The sequence below is a fragment of the Ptychodera flava genome, chromosome 17, assembly GCF_041260155.1.
Source record: "Ptychodera flava strain L36383 chromosome 17, AS_Pfla_20210202, whole genome shotgun sequence".
NCBI classification, from domain to species: domain Eukaryota; kingdom Metazoa; phylum Hemichordata; class Enteropneusta; family Ptychoderidae; genus Ptychodera; species Ptychodera flava.
In genome coordinates this window covers 31,821,001-31,840,109 of record NC_091944.1, presented here as the reverse complement: position 1 = coordinate 31,840,109, position 19,109 = coordinate 31,821,001, and the positions used below count along the sequence as shown (strand labels likewise).

Sequence of the window (19,109 nt, the reverse complement as noted above, 5' to 3'; positions counted from 1 at the left end):
AAACAAGTGAGGGGCACTCTTTCTGCGGGCACGAATCTTCAGTTTAAGGTGTCTCGTACCTACCACAAGTGAAATCATGAAATAGCGGCGTTGTTGTAAACCTACTTCCGCGGTTGCAAGGTTAGGAATGTCATTTCAATCGGAGCATATGCTGAGGTCAATGAAGGGAAATTAAATTGATTCATCGTCGTTTTGAGACAGGAAAGTCAACATGTTCGTTCAGTCATTGATTGGATTTGCAGAATTCGAATGTCTTATTGGATGTGTAGTTTAACTATTAGTACATGGAAAGTTGGGGTTTTATGAACAACGGAAATATTCAACACTGGTGTAAGTGGTAGAAATGCTTGGCAAAAAGGTAAAAGGTAACGATAAGTATGCATGCATTACCTTTTACACAATGTACGTGCCCATGGTTGAAGGCCTAAGTGACAGGACTTGTTATGTAGAGCTACGACAATCAAGGACAAGGTAGGTCATGTATCTTGCGGCGAGTGCAGTGAACAGCGCCACCAACATGACAATCTCATGATCAGTTAACTCCAAAGAACAGTCAATGGTCCTATTTGAAGTGCCAACCGCATCTATTCATATGGCTATCGTTAATGATACTTGTCATTCAGTCGAGGTCTGATACTGGTGTGCCTACACTGAGGTGATGTACGTAGCTGTTTCTGGCTTCTTCTTTACATTTCAGCGAGCACTAATTGTTTCGGTAAGACCGTTACTCGTCATTATCGTTGTGTTGAATTGGCCGGATATAAATTCATGCATCTTGTCGTTTTCGTCCTCTTATTCAGATATATATTTCCTAAATCTTAATTTGATCCTCAAAATAAATATTCGGTCCAAAAGGTCAAGTTTTATCTTTAGTTTGGTTAAGCAAAGTATCCACTAACTTTATATACATAAAATATCGAACGTATTGTTTTGTTTTATTCGCAAATTACTTATTATGTAGCATACGCTGACATGATTAACCGGAAACAGTAGATTTAGAATAAAAAAACATAGACGTGAAACGAGGGCATTATTTAGTATGTTGTAACATTTATTATATTACGATACAAATGATTCCGTTAAATATGAAACGTATACATTATGTGAAAATCTTTCAGAATTCAGGCTTTCATCGTACCTTAGTTACCCCCTTTTGACGAGCACAGGCAACGAAAACATTGCATGGTTGGAGTGTACAGTTTTTGTCACGTGGAAATTCAGCTAAGAGGTAGACATGGCTGTTAGAATAGCACAAACTTTGCAGTAAGGTACTGTGACATCTCATGGCTAACTTTATTGTGACATTTAATGTTTAGGTAGATAAACATTGACAATGCGATTGACAATAACATACCTACTTCATCAAATGCAATATTCGATTGAACGAAGCGATGAATTGTGTAACAAAGTAGTCGGCCTGAGCACGTGATAAGGTTAACTGTGTAGGTATATAAGGCCAAAGTAATTAAATTCTTTGTTTTGCGTCCACACCCGCTTAGGTTTTTTAAGGTTTTCATGAAAAACACACACAGTGTATTTGAATAGGAAATTTTAGGACATAACTGCTTAGCTTTTCTGCACTAAAAATTTGTTACAATTTTATTTGCTGCAATCAAATAAAATTGTGTTAATTTTCTTGTGTGTGTTTTTCAGCCGCTTAGACGCGTACCTTTTCCATTTTGAGTGGACGCAAAACAAAGAATTTAATTACTTTGGCCTAACTACAAAGTTTACGAAACATGAAGCGAGAGTAACACAAAATTGTGAAATAGCTGTGTCAGATTGATACCCTGTGCTGAAATATAAATTCTGAAAGACAGTTTTGGAAAAGATGTCGTGATACAAGTAAATCGTTACTCTTACATTTCACTATAATAAACCAGCTCCGCAAAGTCTGCAAAATGATAGAAAGGAGTGTCCTACGCAGATGAGTAGGAGCTAAGTCATAGACATCGGACGCGTCTCTCAGACCTAAGTATCTTGTCTGTTGAAGTTGACTGAGAACAGCTGGAGGCGCTAGTAACAAATAAACACAGTTACAGATCGTGAATTATTAATTTTAAGTTGACGATTTGTAATACCATTTTCTCTCTGTTCGTTTCATTTCTGTGGATATAGTGTCCACTTGTCGAAAACACCGACACAACGTGGATAAGCTATATCAATAAACAATATGAAAATTCTACATACTAATAGACAAGCTGCAACTGGCCTCTCTCTGCAATACCGCATCACTGAAAAACACTTTCAATTGAAGACGCTATGATTTTTATGTGTAATTGTCTAACATAAAGCGTCGGCATAGATTCGAATGAAAACACAAAAGCATGTGCACCCTTAAAGCAAGGTATTTGATTTCAGTTTGCATTACTCTACTGTATAACACCTGTCATAATTTCTAAAGGTGATAATTGCAGTAGCAAGGAGTGTTTTGTGCAAACGCTGGCAGCATAAGCATTGACTGTCTCGTTGTTGCCAGCTAGTCACATCAATCTGTCTTCAGAAGATAGCATGCATTTCTTTATACATCAAGAGAATTCAGTGTGAAATTGGACCAGTTTAATCAAAGCGCCTGGCGTTCAAGTCTGGCATCATCTGTTTTGCGCTTTTGGAAATTTGTAAATCCCTTTGACTAAGCTTACAGCTTTATGGTTTTCCTAGCGGCTGTAAAATGTTAAGAGAAAACGACATGCTCCCTGTATACGCTACAGTTTTCGTACATTATTGCACTTGTTTATAGATCGCCATCGTTCTCGTCACTGATCTTGAAGATTTTGCCCCTAAGAGTTTGGCATTTTACAAGGCAACCTGTGATCGCATATACAGCTGTTGGGGTATACCTATCAGAAACTAGACTTCTTCAGTGTCGGTTATAACATGATGATCACTAGCACCTTCTTGGTCTGATATTTCTGTCTGAAAACTCACGTATGATTCCACGGTGTGCATTTCCTCTAATATTGCCTGCTCGTCATTTATATTTACCCCACCGCATTTGCCAAAACACGTACACTTTCTTCGACAACTACCTCGGCAACTCCTACATCCGATCATGCATTTAGAGATAAGTCTGTCGTAGGGCTTAAGTGTATGCATGAACTCAGGCAAGAAATCCCAAGTCCTCAATTTCCGTGGAAGACAACGGGGACATTTATTCTGGAGAATATTAAGTGTGATAATAAATATAAGGATAGTGCCAGCTATTATAGTTGCCACTGCCAAATACTGCCATCCAGCCATGGCAAGAAGTAACACAATAAAAGGCACGATTAAAAATACTGTAAGCACATATACAAGTGAGAACCATCGATATTCAGCAGTCGTTTTACCTAAAAATTTAGCCCCATTGATGGCTGGCTTGCGCGTTATTGGTATTGGATAATACAAAAGGATTCCAGTCAAGTTGAAGAACAAATGACAAAACGATATCTGAACGCCTTCAACGAAGTTCACTGAGTCTGAGCTTGCAAATGCTGCAATAAGACTCGTAAAAGTTGTCCCAATATTTGCACCTAAAGTCAGAGGGTACATTCTTTCGACTGTAATTATACCCAATCCAACTAATGGTGTCAATAAGGATGTAAACACTGAACTACTTTGTAGCAGCATTGTAAAGATGGCGCCTATTAACATGGCGACGTATCCGGTTAGCCACGAAAGGTATCCTGGGAAATTAGTGTTAAGGAACTTCTTCGTAGTGTTTGCGGCGCTGCTTTTTAGAATGGATGAAAGTATCTTCACGATGCCTATAAGACAGCTCATTAGCAGCACCAAGGATAGCAACAAGAGAATTGTACCAATGATTTCGTCTGCAAGATCGCAGTAGGCAAAAAGGAATTTACCTGTTAAAAACAAATAAAAACAAATGTTATATCAGCAGAAAAGTGTATGATCGCTGAATCTAGAACGTATTACACATTTTTTTATCATACTGAGGCGACAAACTACTCGAAGGCCGACACACTTTCAATGTCCACTGATTTTAAACTTCAATATCCACCGTCTCAGATAATTCGGCGAGGTCATTGTTTATTATCATTATCTCTCCTATTACATTTAGGAATCTTCGAACAACGGAAGTCGAAATCGGCAGGCACGGTTTCCTTGTCTCGGTTGAGATAATTCTCTGGCAAGCAGGAACTGACGTTCTGCAGGCTATTAAAGTGTTATTTAGTGCAATTTGAAAGAGAACAAATTACACACTTACATCTTTCAATGTATTCTGTGTAATTATGAACCTCTGTGTAATTAAATAGAGTTCCATTGGCATCATAAGTGGTCTCATTGTAGTAGTATTCTTCTGTAACACACCATCTATCTACTAAACTTTCCTCTCCGGGTTTCAGTTCCCCCAATGCAACCCGCTCCAGCACATCCAAGTCAAGCTTTACAAATAAGTAAATAAATAAACAAACAAACAAATAAATAAATAAATACATAATTGTCATCAACTTAAGGTCTAGCTTTGTAAATAATACATACATACATACATACATACATACATACATACATACATACATACATACATACATACATACACATACATAAATTCATTCATTTGTTCGTTCGTTCATTCAAGAAACAAAGAAATACAATAAGAAAGAAAGAAAGATAACGAAGATAAAGACATGATTGTTGTAGTCATTATTATCATTAGCACAGTCAGTCGTAACGTTTGTGCTACTGCAACATATCTCGAGACTCCTAAAACGTCAATTCAAGGGTGTGAACACGCATAACACACTGAACTTTAGGAGAGAGTTGTAACATTGCAGTTACCTGAATGATTAAATCCGTGATTGGATCCGAAATTTTAATTCTATCTATGCCACCAATCTGTTGCAGATTTGATGCTTCTACCATTGCCGTGGTTAGATGGTATAGATAACCAGTAAGGCTCTCAATGGGTAACAGAACCAACACCGCCAGCCAGTTAAAACAGTCATGTACCGTCGCCCCAGCAAAAGCACGACGAAAAGTGTCCCTATCTCCAGCTTGTCCCCCGGCAACGATAGTGTTGGTGACCGATGTGCCAAGATTAGCTCCCATCACCATTGGTATTGCCTCTGGCACATCGATGACTGAGAAGAGAGAAAATCAAAAATCAGAAAACGCGACTCTCCTTACTGACGGTACATTCATAGCAAATATCATTGGCAGACATTGCATATGGAATCTTAGCAAGATAAGATTTAATTTTCAATGTTGTAATTGTTAACATTCTAAAATTTGGTTGGTGACACGCAAAAACAAAGATAGTCTACCGACATTAAAACAATATGTGTGTATATTAAGTATTTATATGAAGATGACAATTTGTTATGACTGTAGTGCAAACGAAACTTACTATCTGATGCTACCATGGAAACGATGATTGACGTTGTGGCGCTTGAGCTTTGTAAAAGCACAGTGACAAGCATACCGATCATCAAACCGACGACCGCATTCTCAAGAAGAGTGCTGTCTGATAGGGCAGCACCTGCAGCAGATCCACCAATCAGAGTGAAGGCGTCTCCCATCAATGACAGGGCGACGATGAAGAAGTATATGCAGAAGAGGACACCAAATGCCCTACCAAACCAGTCGACTAACACTCGCTTTGTTTTCCCGCTTGAGGACAATTCTGTAGGCACATGAAAGTAGGAATAAAAAGATTGCTGCCAACAAATGAAATGCGACTATCATTTTATTAGCAGATTTCTCTTTCGAAATTGTCCACTTAAACATGACCACTTACATGTATGTCATCCATTTTACGAAATTTACATTATTTTAATAATTGTAATTGGATTGGATTGTTTTGAATCATCGAAATTGTGAATGAGTCTCTGTTAATTACTTCAACGAAGTTTTCCACGCAAAACTACCAAGCTGTATGCGTAAATGAGCCGTAAATGCATTACCTTAAACGTTTTACTCTGAATCATTCGATCACAGATGGCTACTAAATTGCCATTATATTTGATTGATAAAACGGAAATTTAGCTTGCAGTTTTGATGCATGTGATTCAGAGTTAGCAAATTTATCTTCTTGATCTATCTTCTTGATTTGATTCATCGCCAATTAGGCCAAATGACATTGTGAGTAACGCCTATCGTTGTCTCGAAAATGACCAGGGGCTCCCGTTATCCAATAAGAGCATGATTTCTGCATGCACCGGCGCCACTTTGAAGCGTTGTAGAATGATAGGAAACTGGGCCATGACTTAAATACCTCGTACATGTACGAATAGTATTACAAGTATTAGAAGCGTATATATGCGTACCACTCCATTTAGGTTGATCAGAGCCTGTAAAGTCAGGAGCCAAACTCCATGGATCTTCTTCCTCTCTCTCCTCCTCCTCCTCCTCGCCGTCTCCTTCCTCTCCATTTCTCTGCCCATCAGAGTCACCCTGGGCTACTTCGCCAGTTGCGCCCGCAGCTTCACCGATCTCTTCACCGGCTTGGTGCCCACTATGATTAGAATCATCGTCTTTGACATGTTTCTCCTCCTCTCCTCTGATGGTCTCGTCAACGATGACGACTTGATCGGCTGATGGCGATGCTCCTGCGTCTAGTCGGATTGGCAACGGCGTGATCACGCTATCGTCGACACGGACGGCTTCTGTAAAGTTGATGGCTGGCGGCGTTGCTCTGGTAACAGGAACACCCTTTTCACTCAATACCGTATCAATACTAGCTTCGTCACTGTCATAAGGTCTCGGTATAGCCAAATCTAAAACAAAAATACACGGAGGTCAATGACCGACTTACCTTCATATTTACAAGTATACACTTATGCCACAAGCAACTCAATTTAAAATACAAAATATTTCCTGCACACCTACCCAACTACTCAACCAACTAACATATCTACCTGAGCACCTACTAACCGATCTACAAACCTACGTACCAACCAATCAACCTAACTAGCTGCCTACCTACAAACCTACAAACAAACGATACATACATACATACATACATACATACATACATACATACATACATACATACATACATACATACATACATACATACATACATACATACATACATACATACATACATACATACATACATACATACATACATACATACATACATACATACATACATACATACATACAACATGAATTTAATGATTAAGCTTGAGGAGAAATATCTCTGACAGCGTCGATTTTACCACTGTGGGCCACGCATTAAAAAAAGAACGAGATACACATCGTCCGCTCGCACGGCTCGTTAGCCAGACAGGAGTCTTCCACTAACTACGCCGTGCGGGATACCCCCACTATTTTGCGTTAAGGAGTTTGATGGAATTAGAAAATCAGGCGGACCAATCAGAGCACGCGTTACACTCAAAGATAAAACCACGCCTACCTTCCAAACGCCGACCACCGCACTGTTTGTGCACAGCTTTTCTCTCGATTTACTTACTGGTTTACTAGACTTGTTCAAGTGCGTGATTGTGAACATGTAAGTTGGGTGAACATCTGGAATGCAATGATCTGTGTTCTGTTTCATGTGAAATGTGTGAGTAGGATTATGTGAACGCGTTGAGTGGGGTGAACGCGATACAGGGAAGTTTTACCTGCCACAAATTAACTCACTTCTGCTATAGCTGCACAGACTAAATAAAAACGCGTTCGATCGCTACCAAATTTTACAAGAGGAACTTTTACAAATCATTTTCTTTTTTGAAAATTCACCGACTTGAACCAAGTCTCTGGTTTACCTTCGTCCTGTGACACCCTAATGGCTCAAACGGAGATTTAGGAGTGGGAAGGCAATCTTGCCTGAGTTTAATACAGGATTTGATTGTCATGCATGGAAATCTTACTGCGTGGTGGGGATAAAGTTACGGGCGATTTTCTCGTCATTCAGAGAGGTGGCGAAAAGTCCGTTTCAGTGATCGTGGGTTACGAAATGTATGGCAACGCTTTGTATCGCGTGAGCGTATTAGATATCTCTCAAAGAAAAAAAATCGACGAATATGGCGATAGTGCAGAAGATGACTTTGAAAAAACTGACGTCGACGCTTGTAGTCTATGAAATTCACCGATGAGTATATTGCTTACTGTGATGAATAAGTGATTTTTTTCTGAACAACACCCAAACAAAATCCGGTTCTTTGATTTCCAGTTCTTGCATATTTCACAAAGTCCTAGTCCATGTTTTCGAGCCATGCTTCTAGTTTTTTCTCCCGCGGCGTGTCGATGTTCTGTTCGGGTAAATCCTGTTCATCGTCTCACAATTTTTACAATTTTCCCAAAATATGAACAACAGAATAGCTGCCGGTCGCGCCAGTTGACAGGACCACAATGTCTGAACAACGTCTGAGTAATGGGTTTATCGTGAATTTTTGAGGTCAAAATTGGAGGAGTGGTTTAACAGATTTGCTTCGGTGGGCAGAACATTTCTATTTCGCGCCACGATCTTTTGAGTGTGGCGGGTTGATGTTTTCACCTTACAAGTTGAGCGACAGCTGGGAATATCTTGCAGTAAGACGCGCTGGCGGCTGGCCTTTGTTTTGACTTTTGAACACATCAGTTATTTCAGCAGTAGATTTCAGTAGCATGAAATGTAAACAGTGACCACGAATACTTGTAAATGTAACACCAAAAAAAGTGGAAAAGACCTATACTACAACATTCGTAGTAACCGATTATCTGATTGGTTATTTACTGGTCACATACAGTCGTGTGGTGGCGCTTTAAAAAACACGATCTAGGGGGTCTATCAGCCAAGGTCTGATTTCGGGAAGCATCCAGCTGCCCGTAGCGGAGACCTTGGCAAGCGAAGATGCGAGATACAGTGCGTTTCACCTAGGTACCGCAACTCAGCGTATGAGACAGACACAATCCACGTACAAAACACACGATTAGATTGGGTACTACGGACACATTTCAGAGCCACCGACTCGTCGATTTATTACAGTAAACCAGCATGGGACAGCCGCTGTCTGGACTGAGAGATAAACAGTTGACTAGACTTGATCTACAATGTAACTGTTTCTTTTACAATTTCAGCTAAGAGTTCAAGAGGTGAAGGTATTCTCAACAGAAACAAACTAAAAAGCCACACATTGTAGATCAAGTGTATCTCTCAGTCTAGACAGAGCGGCTGCCCCATGCTGGTTTACTATAATAAATGGACGAGTCGGTGGCTTTGAAATGTGTCCGTGATACCCAAGCTAATCGTGTGTTTTGTACGTGGATTGTGTCCGTCTCATACGCTGAGTTGCGGTACCTAGGTGAAACGCACTGTATGTCTCACTCGTGTCGTATGATCGCCGTTTCCTTTTCCATAACAAATTCACGCAGTTTTTGTTGTTACTAGCTGCGTTGTTGCAGAAATTTCCTACATTATTGCACTGTTTACTTCTCGTTAAATAGCGCCATCTTGCTTGGTTTTTACTATTAAATATTTACTTACCTAACCACCTGACAATCTCAAGTTCCGGTTCGAGCTCTTTATCTCGTTCTAGCAACTCGTCCAATGTGTCAAGGTCTGTCATGGACGTTGCACGACTAGGGTAGGCGCTGGACGCCGCACTTGTAGTGGTTGACGGAGGAGCGCTTGAGGCCACACTCGATGCCTGGCTCGGTATGGGCGCATACTTAAACCTGCGATACGATTGTGGTGAACCCGTGGTGGAAGATGCTCTCGATGGTGGCTCTGACTGATTTGGTGTCCACGAGACTCCTTTCTTGGGTTTCTTGGCGAAAGTTTTCCTTTCTTCAAATTTAGGGGTGGACAGACTCTCACATATAGTTTTTAGTACTTCCGGCTCAACAGTATGCATTGTGTCAGTACCAAGGGCTGCTTTGGCATCGTTATTGTTATTCTTCGTATCCATGGATACCACACTTTCAGATTTTGACATTTCTGGCTCAACCGTGTGTACTGCAATGCCACCGTTGGCGATTACCGCTGCAGCTTTGTTAGCGTCCATTTCCATAGAGACTTCAGCAGTCGACATTTTACGCTAGTCTTCGGCCTACAACTTCCTCTGCTCGTACTTTTGATGATGTTATCGTCGATGCCTTGGGTTGTGCACACCTATCGAAGCACGACAGAGCTTGCGCTGGTGTACGTTGCACTCTTTCATTAATACGCCATCATCTCCTCTCTGTAAAACGACGAACCAGCAACGTGGTCATGTCGATTTCCAACAGATGTTATGACATACCTAGAAATGAAGGAATAATTATACAACATATGATATATTAATGCTCTATTTCAGAACGAAACAGTCCAACGGAGGTGCCCAGAATAGATTAAAGCCGAAATCCGAATGGACCACGGTAGAAACAAAACCACGTGCACAAACGCACACAGAAATACGTTTATTTCAATACACGTTGTATAATTGGTTTGTTTGTACTGCGATCAGTAAATGTAATCTTACTATATGTATGGATTTCTTGCAAGTCGCATACGCCACACTCAATAAAAGATGAAATTTCAAAACTATTGTGCAGAAACATACCGTACGGCATTTTATATTTCTGCTTCGAATTCCGTGATATTCCTTTAAAGATACTGTTAATGTATGAATCAAAGGAGGAACATTGACTTTCATCAAATAAATATTACAGATGATTATGACTGTTTAAAGGGCCAGTAGCGTTGATGATTCAGAATTTTCACTCTTTTGTTTGGTATGTCAATTGCAAGTTCTTAACCGACTCCCAAACGCATGTTAAAGTAGTATCTCTTCAGCATGTCGACACAGAATCTATACGTGTAGAACGTATTCTTATTGTTGACATTTGGATTCCAGTGCGGCCAAGAATTCACTTGTCAACAATTACAATGCAGGCTACACATGTACAGGCTGAGTTGACAAGCTCAGCGCTGTGCATCTCATCATGCTTTGGTGACACGTGAGTAGAACAAGTACCTGTAGTTGACATTAAGAGCGAAAATATTGAACAAGCGACCAAGCGGCCGATATAGCTCCGCTGTGTTTATGTAGAGAATAACTATTTTTGACACATGTTGATGGATAAGGTGGAAATATTTGATAGCTCAATGCAGTGGCCAGAAAAAAAGTGGCTGAAATAGCTGCAAAAATACACAATTGAAGATTTCATCATACTTTGAATATCACATCGGATCATCCCTAAGGACATGTCAACCAAAGCTATCTGATGAGTAGATTTTTGAGAATAACATTTTCTGACCAAAAATGGCAATAATTGTCCCCAAAATAAAAATTAAATTTTATCATAATTTCAAAAGATCAAATTTACTTCATCTGTAGGAACCTGTATATCGATCGAATTTCAAAGCAATCAGACCAGTACTTTTCTAGAAACACATTTTTTGACCAAAAATGGAAAAATTGCCCCAATTGCAAAAATACGAAATTGCAGATTTCCTCATTATTTCAATAAATATCATTTAGTTCATCTATTGGAACCTGTATACCAAATTTCAAAGCTATCAGATGAGTACTTTTGGAAATACACATTTTTTGACCAAAAATGGCAAAAATTGCCTTAAAAATGCAAATTTGCATATTTCTGCACAATTTGAACAAATCTGAAATAGATCATCCCTAGGGACATATGTACCAAATATCAAAGCTATCTAAATGGTAGTTTGAAGAAAAAGATTTTTAAAGATTGTTTTACCAAATATGACAAAAATTGCCTTAAAAAATACAAATATGCAAATTTCACCACGATTTGAACAAATCTGACTGAAGTCACCCTAAGTAAACTGCATATAAAATTTCAAAGCAATCGGACAAGCGGTTTCAGAGAAGAAGATTTTTTTACCAAAAACACCAAAAAATGCCCCCAAAATACAAATATGCAAATTTCACCACGATTTGAACAAACTTAAGTGAGGTCACCCCAAGTGAACTGCATATAAAATTTCAAAGCAATTGGACTTGCGGTTTCAGAGGAGAAGGCAATTGTTGACGGACGACGACGGACGACGACGGAAAATCAACCTATTTGATAAGCTTCGCGTCGCTGACAGCGGAGCTAAAAAATGGTGGCCCTTTAATTGAAAGAGAAAGTCAAGTGAAACAACGTACAGCAAAGGAGAGTGCGTTTTGGCGGGATAGCTGCATTGTGTGAAAATGTTGATCCCACCAAATGGATTATTGTGTGACAGCCTTGCATCTCGGGTAATTCACGCAATAAATTCGAAAAAGCGTTTGTAAAACCTTTACAAAAACTAGAAGTTCATGCATTCAACATTGCATTACGATATTCACGGTATCGAGGATTGTGTTATTTCCATGCATTTTATATCGGTGGCATTCCTAAATAGTGGAGCTATCATTGCGAATACCGGCAAATTACAGTATGATATTTTAATATATCACTCATAACACAAAAGAGAGTGCGTTTCGCCTGTCATTCTGAATACTCTTAGAAAACTTGTAAGATAATACTTGTTTGAGACTAAACTGAATATATTAGCAATGCTTTCCAACCTTCATGTGATATGACACCGTAAACCTGTTCGTCGACTGTTCACCTATATGGGCAGAAGTGGAACGTAATGTGTGCTAACCGTGAATTAAAAAATATCCACAGTCACTGAATGTAATGTCACAAAAAAACTCACGAGTTGTATCATATTTACCGCAATTTTATCATCTCGAGGCGCTATGCTTAAAATATCTTCGGCGTGCCAGACAGAATTTCACGAAGTTTTTCAGGTACACCCACGTGTGTTAATTTGCCGGAATGGAACGCACACTAGGTGCACGTGGTCCTTTCCGCCTAACCTGTTAATATTAATTTAATATATACTCCGAAAGATAATTACACAGTAACTTTGGGATGACAAGGTCGTATATTCGTGCATGAGGACAAACTTATTCAGCTAGCTGTATTATACATTCCACGCTTGATAAGAATATGCAGTCCCCCTAGCTCTTTCTATAATTATCCCTGACCACTCGACATTACCATTGATATGTAATATTGAGTGGAGTTAGTGTGATGGCCAATCTTCAACTTGACTACTAGTAAAAAGTACATTACGTCCGATTCAGAATTGTTTCCATGGGTTACGGGTGCTAATAGTCTTGTTGAGAAGGGGAACGAAAGATAAGGACGACTTATTGGTGTCGTAAAGAATTCCGAACTTCACGCTGCAGGCTTACACATGCCGTGTGTCAGCCATGTGGACACCATGCAGACACATTGGTCATAAATGTGGTGGCGATACAGCGTGGAGTAAGCATTATCACAAATAAGTCACCAAATTAATGGTATATCACCTCATTCTTGATAACTCAAAGGTCTCTATAGATGGTCTAGCCAGGAATGGCATGTGTATATTGGAAGATATCATTGGTGTCTTAATACGTCAACAGTCATTGATTGTATTCATGGATTCTCTCAGTGCTTGGACGAGTTTTCTTCTCGGACTTGAGATAATTTGATGTTTCCCCTTCACATTTATGGACAGATTAAAGTTTAGAGCTTTCATCACCAAAACTTTTAATAATGTTTCGGTTCAGTGTATGGAATTTGACTTCATAATCGAAGACACACACACTGACACATACACACAGGAGCTGACGCGAGGGTGTTGAAATCACAGATGCGTAAATAAATCCACATTTATTCGCCTAACCGTTTCTCGTAACCTGCAGAAAATATTATACCTTTCAAATAAATACATCACGTATATTTTTGTATGGGAAATACCCTATTTGTTACCAGAGCTAAACCAAATTCATTGGTGAGGGCGTACACTAGGTATATCGGAAACAAATGATTGGATATTAAAGAGAATCACTATTTGTCTACATAATAAAATAATAAAGCCCGATCCGACGTACAACTATTCAATATGAACATTCAATAATCGTTGATAGATGTAGAATCGAATGCTGTGTGTTATAGCATGACCCGTTGCATAGAGTCGACTCGACTTTGCCTCACGTGGACTCACTGGTGTCAAGACAGACCGAGGTAAGGTGTAATCCAATCCAATTTCACTGTTCCTAAGCTAAATTAGTATTGTGACAAAATTGCTTCATAAGTACGCTAGAGCCGCTGGACTATAATTTACAAGTAGGAAATAACTGCACGAATTTTATAGAGCTTGATGTTCGACATATCGCTGTTTGCCTCAACAGACCTAGAATTGCTGTTCTAACGAGGTCATTCGTACATTCGGTCAATATTCTAAAAAAAGCTTTACGGCAAACTGGCTATGGTAAAGAATAATTTATGACATCTGAAGAAAAGCAAGCATCATAAAATCGATTATTTTTTTTATTTCGATATTTTCTCTGTGCTGGCCAAGCTGATACAAAGACTTACTCGACCTACTTCATATAATGTAAAGATTGACTTGGATTAACGTTTAAAGTAAAATAAAGTAAAGTACACACGTGGTCATTCAACCTTTGCTGAAGCAAAGTAGAAATTTTGATGCTATATGGTGTTAAGCGCTACCTGAAACTCATTTGGTCCATACCCAGTAAAATGATTTGTCCAATATGTACCGGGTATCAGAAATATGGCTGTTGCTGCAAATCACTTGTTACACTATTTTCATTTCCATGTCATCGGATTATTTTCAGATGTAAATTATGTTGAATCAATCCTAACCTGACACGCACCCACTTGCATCTTTTAAATTGAAAGTTCCCTACCCGATATTATACAGCAGGTGCACCAGCGATCTCTCAAAAACATGCGACTATACCTGCGACCAGATTTTATATATGTCCCAGGAGTCATTGCACAAACCACACACATCTAAGGCTTATCAGGCCTGACTATCGGAAGTGTGCACGTCTGTCAAATTACAAATAAGCAACCATTCATAAGAAAACTTTTAAATGACACACAGAAGACAGACAAGGTACATAAAGAGAGGACACGCAGTAACGCAGTGCTAATACGGCAACTTTACCAGGCGCAAATTGGCCTATCAATGGCGGAGTATATGAGAAATGCTTTCGAAGAGAAATGTGAATTCTACAGTTAACGTACTCATCGAAGTCAACGTCCCTGTACTCTTGATACAAAGTATATACTTGATTCCTGCACGTCATAGCCATAAAATGCCGATTTATTTACCTATCTAGGTGTAAAATGTCAAATTGTTTATTTTTGTGCACAAAATCTTCTTCGATTATCAATGAATGACCTTGGAAGCATTACGGGTCATTTGTCATTTAAAACGCAACTTTTCATCAACGAGCAAGCTGTGATAACTGAATGCATGTGTCGCTTGATTGACACTCGCATGCTTAACCGCTGAGGACTTTATTCGTTTTATCAGTTGTAGAGCAGACAAGATGATACAGCAGAATGGTGCGGCCAGCAAAATTTCTCCGTGTCCAGGCATCGATATCAGCCAAGGCACCTTATAGTGTTCACGCCGATCATGTGTACAACATGTGAGCTTAATGTGGTGTAGAGTAAGGGCTACATCTGATTGCATGTGAAGTGTTATGGCTATCAGATGCTTTGTAAATCATCACAGCGAACGTAAATCAAGTTACATCGAATGGTCTCCGGGTCACCCTTGTTGATATGACTGCATTGATTTTTTGAGGGTGCGTGGTCAGCAAGCCGACAGCCTCGAGACTATACCGTTGTCAATCTGTCAGATTTTACAAACCTGTGTAGCGTTTTCCTTGCAGTGATGCTTTACCATTTGCAGTGCTCTTTGGTCTGAAAATGGTTGTGCCAAAATAAAGTGATGCTTTTCTTTGTCCGCATGAGTGCTCGTTCTTCACGTTACACACCCAACAAGCTGCTAAGTTAGCTCTGGACACGGCGATATAGGTTTAGTTTAACTAGCACTGCTTATAGGAAATTTGTCACTTTGAGACTTGGACAATTGAATTGAATCCGATTGAATTTTTTCCTCAGCTGAGACCTTGAAAATCAAATAAAATCACTGCAGCATATATGGGTATCGTTAATCTCATGTAGTTTATTACCGCAAGAGACACATTAATTACGTTGGCTCTATGGAGATAAGGAGGTTAGTTAAAGTTAAGGTTAGTCAAAACCCCGTGCACGTTGTCTGAATATTGAGATAATTTCTCAGTAAACAGCCGCTTTGATCTTTTAGATTCTGGAAAAACTTCTTGAAGTGTCAACAGCCAATAGCTTTCCAACTTAGACCGTTAAATGTGTTATTTTTTTTCCTTTTCTGAAAGAAGGTATTGACACTTTTGTCATACCAATTAATTCAACCTTCGGAACATTGCTTTGATGTGACAAATGCTTGTGCACAGTCTCTCTCATTAATGATTTTTACTAAATGAACATTTCAAAGTGTTTCAATCAGCGAGTGTTTAGTAGCTATTTCTGTCGTCAGTATACGTAACTTATATAGTTACGTATTGCACGTATGTCTATGCCAAAAAGCGTACGTAATTCTTAACAGGACGTGTAAATACTCACTAGGAAAAATCAACAGAAACACCGTTCCATTCTTTAACATTCTTAAAAAAATTAGTATTTAAAGAATCCAGGCGTATTTCATATTTTTCCTTTACTTTGCGTGTGGTTCGACCATTCTCAAACCACAGTGACAACGAGATGCAGCTGAATGCAAACTGGGACAGCTTGTTTCATAGTTCACTAGTTTGACCAATCATCTTAAGCGTTGCTGCCATTGTAGAGATGTTATAACTGGTGAAGTTCTTCAATCGCATTCTAACTATCAGTCTTGTTTTGTTCGGGTTCAAGCCCCATTCTATGCACTCACCTCACTGGGAACACTATGACATTGTAATCGTCCCTATGTCATGGCTGCAAATCGGCAAATCAAACTTACTTTCTTGTTCACTTATCAACATTGTTTGGTAATCCTATTATTATATTTTCCTAAAGTTTACAAACATCAAGATGCCGCATGTAACATGCATGTTAAACCAGTAAACATGTCAATTACTGCAGCCTTATACTTTAACATGAACAAAGCTTAAATTAGACAGACCATTGTTAGTATGGTTTGTAATTGCCCTTTGGTCATGCTTTCTTTATCTCTCTACTGTTTCACAAAAATGCAGACCACAATTGACTCAGTGGCTGGTTGGTCAGTTCAGGCTTCATATCATCCAAGGCCCAGTCTTGGCGTACTTGTGCGAACCACAAGCTCTTGAAAATGCAACTGCTGAAGAACTGAATCGTCCCTAAGGCGGACCGCTAAGTCAGTGATACAGTCACTGTAATATGTAAGGCCGCCAGCTCGGTGAAGTCTCAATGTGTGTAGAGTTTCCTCCTCACTGCGACCCCTGGAACCTGCTACGATGTAAACTTTTCAGCGGTCCAACGAAAATATCTTTTTGAATTAAAGTGCAATCAAATCATTTATATTGTCCTATGCGAACAAATCTGTTTTATCTTTCACACGAATCACCGATTTTGTCAATATGAAAAATTACGAAAAATGGCCTTTACCATTTTGACCATTTATATGACAAAAACAAAAACGATTGCAAACATCGATTGAAAAATTGTCAACCATGACATGCAAGCCATTTCGAAAACATAAATTGGGTAACCGTTGCAGTATAACAAAAAAGGTGTAAATACATAAAATATACTTTACTTACCACACTTAAGAGGGTCCGTGTACAATAAGGCGCCATCTCTATACCCTGCAACTTCAATTACTGTTTCTTGCAGTTTTCCCCTGGCCCTTTGACGAGACAGAATATCGTTGTTAAAGTAAAGCTATTCATCGATAATGTTTCAACTGATATATTTGTACTACATTTCAAGTCGTACTTATAGCACACAGTTTTGAATACAATTGATGTATTTTGACCTAGTGGACTATGTACATTTTAACGACGTCGACGGAATATTTCTCCGTGGACATTCTTCAACACCAACGAGTCCTCGTTGGAATCGTCTTGAACAGACGATGGTGTTTTTTTATGGAGAGGATAGTTCGCTTACGGTAATCCCAGTCATTTTGCAGTTGTTTCTCTAGATCTTGGGATGTCAACGCGGCTATATCATCTGACAGTAACGATTGTTAAATTGTACGCCTATTTTCGTCAATCCCGGCTAAAAACCTTTTGTGGTTCGCTGTAAATGACCACATGTCGCCTCAACACTAGTGCGGATGATCTTTGCAGGTATTTTGGATTTTTTTGTGGGCCTATGACTATTCTAAATATTGACAGAGTTTCTTCCATTATTTATCCTTAACTCACACATATTCAGTTCCGCGAATGCCGTGACTTACAATAAGAGAAGCTATTTAGTATTTTAATGTTTTTCCTGGCACACAGTGCGCACAGTTTTAAATTTCATACAATGCAATTGTTCCTTCTCTTTACCCTCGTGAAGTTAATGTCAGCTTTACAGCCAGGAATATAGGTAGAGTCAATTTCAAACATTACAGTTGCTTTGAATACAAGGTGACATGCCTGGATGACAGTCGAGCGGTAACGTTGTAACCAGGACACCGGCATGGCAGTTTGTTATCTACTAATATTTGTCGCCAAAGTTCATCCTTGTAATCTATGTTTCTGCACAAATCTTGCTGACAATGCTGAACACATGGTCAGGACGTGAACTCTCGATGTATGCACATGTGACTACTTTAGGAATTCTGAAAAAAATTTTCTGTAAACTTACGACAATGCGTACATTCAATCAATCATTGATGTCAAACTTCAGAACGCGCCTCTGTGACAGGTAGTCGGACTCTAAAATTTCGTCAATTCTTTTCTGATTTTTACCACTTGTGGGGCTCATTTCGAAGCTCTTGGAGAAAGAAAAACTTTCGCCGACTTAGTTTTTCGAAAATGTAAATTTAATTTTTCCTCCATAGAGTTAATAAGGGGATGGTGACTATTTTAAAATTCAAATATTGCAAAATGCTGGGTGATTTGTTTCGATAGTTCCAAGCTTTGCACGGTGAACCCCGATTTTTATTGTTGATTTGGTAAGAGAATGGTTGAAAGTTTCATTCAGGAAAGTTTGAGCAAAAGTTAATAAGTCTTTCACTTTCGTGGCGAGCACTACCATAAACAGTATATCAACTATAAACTCTTCACGATAGCTCGATTAGCGTGTTTGCTACAAATAATGACTATTTCTTCTTCTTTCGAATATGTAAAGTCAAGAGTGTGTCGGATTCGTACCCAGACCTTATG

At 39.1% G+C, this 19,109-nt stretch overlaps 1 protein-coding gene across 2 annotated transcripts; it reads right to left on the bottom strand.

Moving 5' to 3' along the window:
* Positions 1–1,646: 1,646 nt before the first annotated feature.
* Positions 1,647–17,759, bottom strand: LOC139116074 (sodium-dependent phosphate transport protein 2A-like). 2 transcript variants are annotated; one of them, XM_070678585.1, is made up of 7 exons: positions 17,553–17,759; positions 9,416–10,172; positions 6,267–6,716; positions 5,348–5,623; positions 4,780–5,081; positions 4,208–4,385; positions 1,647–3,842 (listed from the first exon to the last, which is right to left on the bottom strand). In XM_070678585.1, exons 2-7 carry the CDS (start codon positions 9,960–9,962, stop codon positions 2,851–2,853), a joined length of 2,745 nt encoding a protein of 914 aa, XP_070534686.1. In that variant the 5' UTR covers positions 9,963–10,172; positions 17,553–17,759; the 3' UTR covers positions 1,647–2,850. The 2 variants fall into 2 exon arrangements, with proteins under 2 accessions (XP_070534686.1, XP_070534688.1); XM_070678587.1 differs by lacking the exon at positions 17,553–17,759 and having other exon boundaries at positions 9,416–10,187.
* Positions 17,760–19,109: the final 1,350 nt, after the last annotated feature.